Source organism: Limulus polyphemus, unplaced genomic scaffold (assembly GCF_000517525.1).
Source record: "Limulus polyphemus unplaced genomic scaffold, Limulus_polyphemus-2.1.2 Scaffold632, whole genome shotgun sequence".
NCBI classification, from domain to species: Eukaryota; Metazoa; Arthropoda; class Merostomata; order Xiphosura; family Limulidae; genus Limulus; species Limulus polyphemus.
The window spans coordinates 131233-142871 of NW_013666242.1; the positions used below are offsets into that span (position 1 = coordinate 131233).

An 11639-nucleotide genomic window follows, 5' to 3' on the forward strand; every position below is an offset into this window, starting at 1 on the left:
AGATACCAAATATAATATCACAGTGTAAATAGGAAAAACACACACACACACGTAGTTATTCATAAAAATATACAATATTAATTGAAAACAAAGATACCAAATATAATATCACAGCGTAAATAGGAAAACACACATGACATATGAAAGAAAAAAAAACACAAACTATCTCATACATGTAAAAAATACAAATTAAACCATTTCAGGTCACAAAATAAAGATGTTTATTTAACCTGTGCAATTCAGATTCATCATGTTCATCTTACCGTTTCATGTTTACAATAGAAACGTGGGATTGTTTATGTTTTGTTTGTTTTTGACGACGACCTTATTCTTACGTTATTACGTGGTATATGGTTAATATATTTGTAAAATCTGACGATTTAAAGAACAAGGTTGTTGTTGTTTTTTGAGGTACCACTCAATTTAATCAGATTGTTACTCAGATCTATCTTGAGCGTGGCTGTTACCTCATTTATTGACTCAACAAATCGATTATTTCCCAGTGAAAAGCTTTAAAAGCAACATCAGAAGGTACATGTTTTTTTTTTCTAGAATACTCATAAACACGTTAAAGGTCAATAGACAATAGGCACAAATATCAGTATAGTAGAAATACTCTTGGTTTACCATATTTCTGTCGTTCAATGAATTTAACTAAAGAAATTCGTTTCTATGATAACCAAGAATAAAACTTATTGTCCATCATTCTAGAAGATGACATCACACAGCGAAGAAAATTTTGACACTGGCTTATGAAAATGGGAAGTTCTCCAAAAAAGACGTCACAACTGATCAAGCTACGTCTTTTTTCACCATTTTTTATTCTTTTCGGTTTGCCCCCTCTCTCAGTTCCACTTTTTTCCTCTTAAGTTTTGACATACAAAGAGGATTTGAGCCTAATTAGGCCAAACAAAAATTTCTGGTTAAAAAATAGAGTAAAAAGCTGCCAGTAAAGCCACTGGTAGCACTCCCTGGAGAGAAGAAGCTCGTGGGGCACCAGAGGTATCTGAAAGTTAGAAAAAAAAAGTTTGATCATAATTATATTCATAATCCCAAATGAAAATCTTAACTAGTATTGGCAATGATCTTGTCTATTTCAATGATAATTAATACTTGATTAACTTAAGTACAGATATCCTTGTTTACCAACCACCAAAAGTAGGGCAATTATTACTACAAATGTTACATTATGTATCCTGAAAGTATCTAGACAGCGAATGTTATTTCAACGAGAATACCACAGATTATACAGGCTTTATGGAAAGAAACATTTAAAAAATAATTTTCTATTATAGATGTGCACAGAATTTGAACAAATATAAACTGTAACGGGATAAAAATGGCGCGTACTATTCAGACTATTGCTTCCATTACTACATCTAATATATATATATAAGAATATAAGGCCCTAAATTTGGAAAAAGTAAGCAAATAAAATGTTAATCCAGCAATATTTAAATCAAATGAAACGGAGTTTTGTAGCCAAAATAAAAAGGAAAAGAAGAAATACAACTAGGCTGGATCACTTAACGTATGTTTCAAAAATATGATTGTTTAATTATTTGTCAAAAATAACTTTTTGTTATATTCCCGAATCTCGTTTCATATTATGTATAGCATTACTTGAAAACTTAATTATCCATTTCAATAAATCATGATCTTTAATATAAGTACATGTAATGAAAAATGCAAAACAAAAATAAAACAAGCAATAAATCTACATGATACATATACGAAAATAAATCACGGTTTACATCACAAACTGTTTCACTCAAACAGTAGGTAATTTCTCGTAAACACGACAAAATAATGCAACTTGGCATCTCACATTGCATCATTAAGAATCATCACTGAGCTATACTGAATAACACGTGGTTAATTAGACGTTACTATAAATAATATGTCTGTCAGTAGCAAGAATAATCATGTTATTCTTGCTACTGTCAGACATATTATTTATAATAACGTCTAATTAACCACATAGACATATTATTTATAATAACGTCTAATTAACCAGTTATTCTTGCTACTGTCCATGTTATTCTTGCTACTGTCAGACATATTATTTATAATAACGTCTAATTAACCACATTCAGTAGCAACAAATGCCCTACTTTTGGTGGTTGGTAAACAAGAATATCTTTACTTATGTTAATCAGTGGTAACTATTAATTATAATTGAAATATACAAGATTATTGCCAATTTTCAGAATACATGATGAAACATTTGTAGCAGTAATTTCCCTATTTTTTTACATAATTTGCTCATTATGTATACTTATTACTTTTCTCCATAATTTAAAATGCCAGATATTTTGTTTTATTCCGAACATAATGCACCTCTAGAAGAATTTTACCAAATTTCATTAACTAGCTTTGTCTGCTTTTGATTCTACAGTCAAGTGAAGTTTTCAGAAATTTTCAAAATTTTCAGTCTCCACAATCTTTGTCCAGCAACTGCAAAAACAACAACAAAATGGTGGAAGTATTTTTTTTTCTTAGTGGTATGAATGTGAAAAGAAAAGGTACGAGTGCATAGTTTTGTAAAGTTTGATTGGAAAAAAATGTGAAATCTGCTTTAAAATGGCTTCCAAAATAACCCGTACTTCACCATAAATTTGTCACTAAGGGAAGCAGTACCAAAATATATATGCGTAACGCTGGACTGAGCTTTTTTCAACATTAATACTTAGTGTTTGTTTGTTTTTTTTAATTTCGCGCAAAGCTATCTGCGTTAGCCATCCCTAATTTAGCAGTGTAAGACTAGAGGGAAGGTAGCTAGTCATCACCACCCACCGCCAACTCTTGGGCTACTCTTTTACCAACAAATAGTGGGATTGACCGTCACAATATAACGCCCCCACGAACCCGCGACCCTTAGCTTGCGAGTCGAGCGCCCTAACCACCTGGCCATGCCGTGTTTGAATACTTAGTGACCATCGCCAGCGGATCCTTACCTTATCTCTCAAAAATGTTACGATATGTCCTAGTCTTGGCAATAGCGGCATGAAGTAATGAAATCACTTTGCGTTTAAGTGGCTGAGGCAGTACATACTTCATTTTATTTGTAAATAATTGTTCATTCTTGAAAAAATGTCACATTGGTGTTGAATGAGGGAGAGTTGCTTCCAGTTAAAGGTCCATTTAAAAATAATGATTACAGTTTAAATGTCTTGGGTTGATATAACACACAAAAATACGTGAAATCCATCCCAAAACGCTTGAGGAGAGTTATAAAGAACACAGAGAACCAAGTAAAGCAGTCTGGCAATAACCAAATAAAATAATCACTAAAATAGTCTTAGTTAGAGCCAATAGGACAGTCATCTGGTAATATAAATTGTAAAGTTAGATAATACTCAATTATAAAAGAATGACGAAAGTTTAGTAAAATAGATTGAAAGGAGTCTAACAAAATACTGTATATTTGTTGTCCCTAAGGCCTTTCATTCTTTATTTTATTAACATTTTAATTCCAATAAAGTTTTGAATTTAAAGCATTCTGAGAAAGGGTGTTTACTCGCTTGATGATAGAAAAGACAAATTTTGTTTATTTGTTTCTTAAGTCTCGTGCAAAGCTACGCATGGGCTAGCCGCGCATACTCATCCTTAATTTTAAGCTTCTAGACTAAATCAAATGCAGCTGGTCAACAACACCCGCCGCCAACTCCTGGGCTACTCTACTGATGGCCCCAAAGTTCGAGGCACGATTTTTGCGGCAATGGATCTTGGGTTTCACAGCCCGAGCACGTTAACAACTTGGGGACGCCTGACCTGATATGCGAGAAAATAAATTTGCATTATTCACGCAGCTTGTAATTAGAACAGAACTCATTTGATTAGATAAATCATTATATGCACTAAGCGAGAGTGCGTTTTCATGTTACAGAAAACCGTGAACTAACAACCTTTGTCTCCTCATAATTAATCAAAATAGTTTGGGTAGCTTTTTAACTATTGTTTTTTTTTTCAGTTCTCCGTAAATCAGAATTGACTTTCTCTTAGAACATAAGTACACTATTGTTTCTTTCTGCTGCTAATTCCATATTGCTATCTATGTAAAAATACATATATATACTATATATCAGAGGCATAAATATTCTTCTTTGAAAATGACACGTATAGGTTTATTCTTACGCACATTGTTCGTGTCCCGTTCTTGCTCGTTTCATCAGGTTTTGAAATGAAGACGTGCTTATCGGACGTAATGGAAAACTACTGTACGTCAGCGATAAGTCTTACTTAGCAGTTAACGTGTTGGTCACGTGGACCAAGTATTAGGCACCAGGAGAAGGTAATCAAATGATTTCGGATAAAGATTTCTAGGCGCTGCTTAGAATTAACAATTAAGTTCCTTTTAGGAGTTAGAGAAGTACCCATCACGGACGCGATTCAACCCCAAATTCATGGCTTATCGATTTAAAAATAATAGCAAAGACTTACGTTATGATAACTTTTTAGATGATCCCTGACATAAACCAAAGGATTCTTAATCACCCTATAATCTAATCACATCTGCCAACATTCTATTATAAATGCAAACAGCCGCAAGTTTAATGTATTTCTTTAGCGTAGTCTGAAATTATCTCTCGATATTTTGAGAAGAGCAAATTCGTATAGCGCAAACCTAATGAAGCCTGATTGGAAGAGATCAAAGATGTGTTTGTAAATTTGCTAGGTACACGTTCCCCTTAGAGCTCAAATCTCAGGAAAATCAAAAAACATATTACTAGATAATCTAAACCTATTCTATAAAGTCATCTAGATCGTCTGTCTCCATAATACTTATTTACTTCGTTTTGAAAGGGCCCTCCGGTGACTCAGAGGTAAGTCAGTGGGCCTAGAACTTTAAAATTCGGGTTTCGATACTCACAGTGGGCACAGCATAGATAGCCCATTATGTAGCTTTGTGCTTAATAAAACAGAAACAAAAAAAGCAAACGTTTTTAAAGGTTTAGATTACTGCTTCAATTCTAAAGAGGTTTGACACAAGTGACTTGTTTTCACATGGTGTGGGCGTTCAAATGACCGAACCTTTGCATTTTTATAGACTTTGTGATTATGAGAACAATTTAATATATTTTTCATCTAATGTTTCTTTTTTTTTTGCAATTATTTTAGTTATTACACAACACATACAGTCATTACACTTTAAGTACAATCACTACATAACCAATACAGTCATTACACAGTAGATACAGCCGTGGGACAGTAAATATAACCATTAATCACTAATACAGTTAATACACAATAACTACAGTCATTACACAGTAAATACAGTCATTACACAGTAAATACAGTCATTACACAGTAAATACAGTCATTACAATGTAAATACAGTCGTGACACAGTAAATATAGTCATTACACAGTAAATACAGTCATGACACAGTAAATACAGTCATTACACAATAACTACAGTCAATACACAGTAAATACAGTCATTACACAATAACTACAGTCAATACACCGTAAAGACAGTCATTACACAATAACTACAGTCAATACACCGTAAAGACAGTCATGACACAATAACACAGTCACTACACAGTAAATGCAGTCGTAACGCAGTAAATACAGTCAATACACCGTAAAGACAGTCATGACACAATAACACAGTCACTACACAGTAAATGCAGTCGTAACGCAGTAAATACAGTCATTACACAATAAATACATCCCGGGAAACCTACAGCTTACCTGGAGAAAAATAGAAACAATTACACACATTAATAAACGTATAAGGTAACGCATAATTATGCTCCGAATTTAGAATATATATAATTACAGAAATAAAACGTGAATAATAACTAAATATAAGGTTAAAGTATAGATAAGATGTAAAACGATATAGAAAACAAGAATATGATTGGTTAAAAAACCTTTGTTTAATTTGTTTTTATTAACGGTTAAGTTACTGAAATTTAATTAATTTCAATAAATGATTTTTAAAATGACAGGAACCTGGCACTCTCTTAAACACATCTCACAAACTTAATATCTAGATCATATATTATGATTAAACAAACTTATCAGAAAAATATTTTTTTTGAATCACAGTAATGTACTGATACAGTTCAGAAACACTCAACGTAATCAAAAATTTAAATCTGTCAGTCTAATCTATATAATTATTAGTAGACTTTACATTATATAGAATTTTAATTATGCTTCTTTCTATAATTTCATATTTTTACAAATAAGTAAAGACAAATATTGACAGTCCCTATTGTATAATGAATTCATTCAATGGTGTGTATATATATATATATAATTAATATGAGAGATTCATTTAAACATTAGTTGAATAACCATTACCTGATACACTCGTGGATATTCCCAATAACTGAGCAAGTGCAAGAGGTAAGATTAGAATATTTCAACAAGAATTTCATATTATGGGCATCCAATAAAGGAAGTTGAGTAAAATTAACTGAAGCCTGAAAGATACTTCATTTAAATGCATCGATATTTAAATAAACATTGTTATTATAAAGACGTCAATTAGATATATCAATGTTTAACAAATATCGTTATTATACAGACGGCAATTAAATGTATCAATGTTTAACAAATATCGTTATTATACAGACGGCAATTAAATGTATCAATGTTTAACAAATATCGTTATTATACAGACGTCAACAATATTTCTTTAACGAGTAATGCATCTAAATGATGACTGAATAAAAACAATATTTGTTTAAGTACTAATACATCTAAATTATAGCTGTATAATAACGATACTTGTTTACCTAGCAAGGCATCTAAATGACGACTGAATAAAAACAATATTTGTTTAAGTATTAATACATCTAAATTATAGCTGTATAATAACGATACTTGTTTACCTAGCAAGGCATCTAAATGACGACTGAATAAAAACAATATTTGTTTAAGTATTAATACATCTAAATTATAGCTGTATAATAACGATACTTGTTTACATAGTAATACGTACTTAAATATCGATACATCTAAATAATAACGATAATAGCGTCTGTATGATAATGATATTTGTTAAACATTGATACATTTAATTGACGTCTGTATAATAACGATATTTGTTAAACATTGATACATCTAATTGACGTCTGTATAATAACGATATTTGTTAAACATTGATACATTTAATTGCCGTCTGTATAATAACGATATTTGTTAAACATTGATATATCTAATTTTTATTCAGTCATCATTTAGATGCCTTGCTAGGTAAACAAGTATCGTTATTATACAGTTATAATTTAGATGCAGTAGTACTTAAACAAATATTGTTTTCACTCAGTCATCATTTAGATGCATTACTCGTTAAAGAAATATTGTTTTTATTCAGTCATCATTTATATGCATTGTTAGGTAAACAAGTATCGTTATTATACAGCTATAATTTAGATGTATTAGTACTTAAACAAATATTGTTCTTATTCAGTCATCATTTAGATGCGTTACTTGTTAAAGAAATGTCGTTGTTGTACAGCCATCTTGCAGTTTTATTAAGGTCAGTTTGAATACAGTCAGTAACATCCTTAATATTATAATCATATTTTAATAAAATAGTATCATCAGACTGAGATTTTGAAGTCTATATGATTTATATAAATTATAAATAAAATTGTTTTTTAAATTGATCATTTATATATGTATAAAAGTCTTATTATAGAAATATTAAGATCGGGATAAATAGTGTCAGAGCAAAATATCATATTAAGTCAATTTTGAAATTACAGGAAAAGTAATATCGGGATATTTCAAGTATTTTAGTGTCATGCTATCAGTACCTGGAGCTTTATTTTCATCCATTGAATCGAGAATTTTGATTATTTTTTCACATATTATTGGTGTTCAAAAAAGAGGACTTTACATTCGATATATATGCTACATAATGTTGGGTTAGGACATTTTAACTCAGTAGTTAAGTTTTTGAAGATATTATTAAAATGATATAGAGTATTCTTTGCTGTGATACTAGTTCCATATTCTTCCAAATTATGTAATCAGTTCTGTGTTTGTTCTTTATTTTCTAGCAATTCATCAACTATTTTGCAAGTTGACTTAATGTTTATTTTTGGTTTTTCAACACAAAAAAAACACAATGCTCTGCCAATCGCGAGTGTTGAAACCAAATTTTTGGCGTTATTAGCGCTCAAACTTACCGCTGAGCCATCAAGTGGCTGTCTTAATGCTGCTGATTTACAAAAGGATTTAGATCATTTAGTGAGTTGGTCAAATAAATGGCAGATGGGTATTAATTATAATAAATGCAAGATAATGCAAGTGGGTTATCATAATTTGAATTATAAATATAATTTGGATGGGAATAACCTTAGTAGTGTCATGAAAGAAAGAGATCTTGGTGTAATAGTCGATCAGTCTCTAAAGCCATCCAGACAGTGTGCTGTTGCTAGTGGTAAGGCAAATAGGATTTTAGGTTGTATCCATAGAAATATTGAAAACAAGTCTAAAGAGATTATACTTTCATTGTACAGGTAACTGGTTAAGCCACATTTGGAATATTGTGTTCAGTCTTGGGCTCCTTATCTTAGGAAAGACATTGAATTGTTGGAAATAGTTCAGAGAAGGGTTACTAGAATGATGCCTGGGATGGAGAGGTTGTCATATGACAAGAGGCTGAAATTTCTCAAATAGTTTTCTCTTTCTAGTTAGGGTGGGATCTGATTGAGGTGTTTAAGATTGTAAAGGGAATTGATAGTGTTGATGTATCGTCTTTTTTATATTTAACAATGAGAATAGTAGGACTAGGGAACATAAATATAAATTTTGGCAAGGTAGGAGTCATCTTCAGCTAAGATAGTTTTATTTTTCTAACAGGGTGGTTGGCCTTTGGAATGGGTTGCCTTCAGATGTTGTAGAGGCAGTAAATTTAAGTGAGTTTAACAAAAAGCTTGATAAGTATATGAATGAAAAGGGTTGGGTTTACAATTTTATCATTATTATTTTTTAATCATTATAACTTAGTTTTGAGGATGAAACAGTCGAGATGGATCAACAGGTCCCCATGTTGTCCCAAAATATTATGTTATGTTATATTTCATTTTAATAATAATTTACGTAGTCATATGAAATTAATTAAGACTAATTACTTGTTAACTTCAGATATTCGCGTGCACTAGTGGTTAGCGTACTGGACAATGAAGCTGAAATCCCGTGGTTCGCGTCCCTTTATCTGGCTTACCTTCGTTCTTCGCAAAAAATCACACTCTGCTCTTTGAGTCTGTGGATGGGTTATAAGAGTGACAGGTTAAATCCTATTAGTTGATCTGAAAAGAGTAGCCTAAGAGTTGGGAATGGGTTGTGTTAACTAGTTGCATTTCTTATATTCTATCGCTTCAAAATTAGGGACGGCTAGCGCTGATAGTGTTGTTTTTGGCGAAAAACCAATGAACATGCAAAAATATATATATTTGCACAAAGATGCACAAAATTATTTATCTCTGTGCTAGTCATTCATAATTTCGAATTGATAGACTAGAGGAAGGAAACTATTTAACATCACCCACCGCCAATTTTAACAAAATTCGAACCTGAGGCCCACAGATTCATAATAAGATACCTTGACCACTTGACCAAACCGGCCCAATGCTAATTAAGTCTCATATTTATTTACAACATGTTTTAAATGTTCACTCTTATATCCTTTTTTAATTTTTAATTTGATTTTGTGATATTCTTTCTCTTTTGAATATTTTCTAGCGTGGTAAGTGTTTAACATTATCATTCTCTAAATATAAATATCATTCTGGTGTAGTTAATATATAAAATTAAATAATGGACGTCTTAGTAAAAATAAAAATTGATAAGATGAAGGTCTGATAGGTGATTAAATTTAAATCCTTGCCAAGAACGAAGTAAACCAGGAAAGAGTCAGGTTTGATTTGTTTTGAATTTCGCGCAAAGCTACACGAGGGCTATCTGCGTTAACCGTCCCTAATATAGCAGTGTAAGACTAGAGGGAAGGCAGCTAGTCATCACCACCCACCGCCATCTCTTGGGACTACTCTTTTACCAACGAATAGTGGGATTGACCGTCACATAATAACGCCCCCACAGCTGAAAGGGCAAGCATGTTTGGTGTGACGAGGATTTGAACCCGCGACCCTCAGATTGCGAGTCGAGCGCCCTAACTACCCGGCAATGCCTGGTCCGGAAAGAGCCAGAACGATTAGGTAGAAAATACATACAGTTTTTTTTCCATACCTTGTACTGCCATCCATTGTTCTGCTGCTGCAGTCTTGAAAAACGGAGCATCTGCTGAGACTTCACAACGAAACTTGCCTCCTGTCTCTTCTTGAACATTCTGAATGTAGATGGACTGTTTCGTGGACCTTGAAAACTGAATCAACTCGAGTTATTGTTAAGGTTTATTAAATTACTCAAAGGTTGTGTAGACTTTTTTTGTAGATATTTCAAGATTCTCTTCGTGCTAGTTATCTAATTAAAATACATCCTTTAGAAACAAAAAAGAAGCAAAAGAAAATGTTGGCAAATTATAAAACCGGAACTAAATGGTTTGGGATTAACAGAATTTAGTTTTAATAGTTTGATTCAACAAGATGAGCATTTAAAAATTCTACAAAATAAAACATCATTTAGTTCTCGACCTTAAAATTTATACAAATCAGCTCACTTCAACAACATTGACTATCGTTTTGTTCAATACTGTTTTCACTAAATTTGTAAAATAAATAAAAAATATGCGACTGAAATAAATACTAATATGAATTATTTTTCACAAATCTTGACGAAGATTGCAAATATTTGAGGTTTAAAAAAAAAAGAACTTATAATTAGCATAAAACTAAACTATTACTAAAACTAAACAAGTCCTCTAGTGGAACAATGGTAAATTTTATGGACTTTCAACGATAAATTCCGGGGCTCGAAACCCCATGGTGGCCTCGGTTTTTCTCTAAAACAAACAGACAAATCTGACAGTTTATATCGTGTTACATAAATTTGCTATAGCGACAAATAACAGAAATTCAAGTTATTTAAATATTGAATTGTTTTAGATATATTTTTAACATGTTGCTCTTTAAGTGTTTTTAAATAGAAGACACAAACATCAAAGTTCTTTGAAATATATGTTTGCAATTTAAAAATAAAAGATGGTGTTCTGAAAAATTTTAAAGGGGGCTAAAGAAAAAATATTCATAGTACTTTCTTTAATCTAGAGAAACTATGAATCAACCATGGAAAATGTACATTTTTTAGGAACCCAATTCTTAAGACTTGCACATAAGGACGTTATTCATTAGTAATTTGTTATTTGACTGCAACAAATGTATATTTTTATAAAACTAACAAAAGTATAGACGATTTAAAGCGTCTCGTTCCTCAAAAGAAATTACTGAAATTATTAAAGGAAGATGAACATCAAAGGACTGTTTAAAGCATCTCATTCCTCAAAAGAAATGACTGAAATTATTAAAGGAAGATGAACATCAAAGGACTGTTTAACGCATCTCGTTCCTTAAAAAAATGACTGAAATTATTAAAGGAAGATGAACATCAAAGGACTGTTTAACGCATCTCGTTCCTCAAAAAAAAATGACTGAAATTATTAAGGGAAGATGAAAATCAGAGGAAAAAAAAAATTCGCATTTAGTTACAATAAAA

At 31.6% G+C, this 11639-nt stretch overlaps 1 protein-coding gene across 1 annotated transcript in view; it reads right to left on the bottom strand.

Annotated features, from left to right (window-relative positions):
- Nucleotides 1–479: 479 nt before the first annotated feature.
- The window catches only part of LOC106459583, a 58757-nt gene continuing 47597 nt past the window's right edge, over nucleotides 480–11639 (bottom strand). Inside the window, exons 3-4 of the mRNA XM_022386097.1 lie at nucleotides 10218–10353; nucleotides 480–1006 (exon numbers count right to left, since the gene is read on the bottom strand). Coding sequence (XP_022241805.1) covers nucleotides 924–1006; nucleotides 10218–10353 — 219 coding nt within the window. The 3' untranslated portion in view covers nucleotides 480–923. The remainder of the gene's footprint in view (nucleotides 1007–10217; nucleotides 10354–11639) is intronic.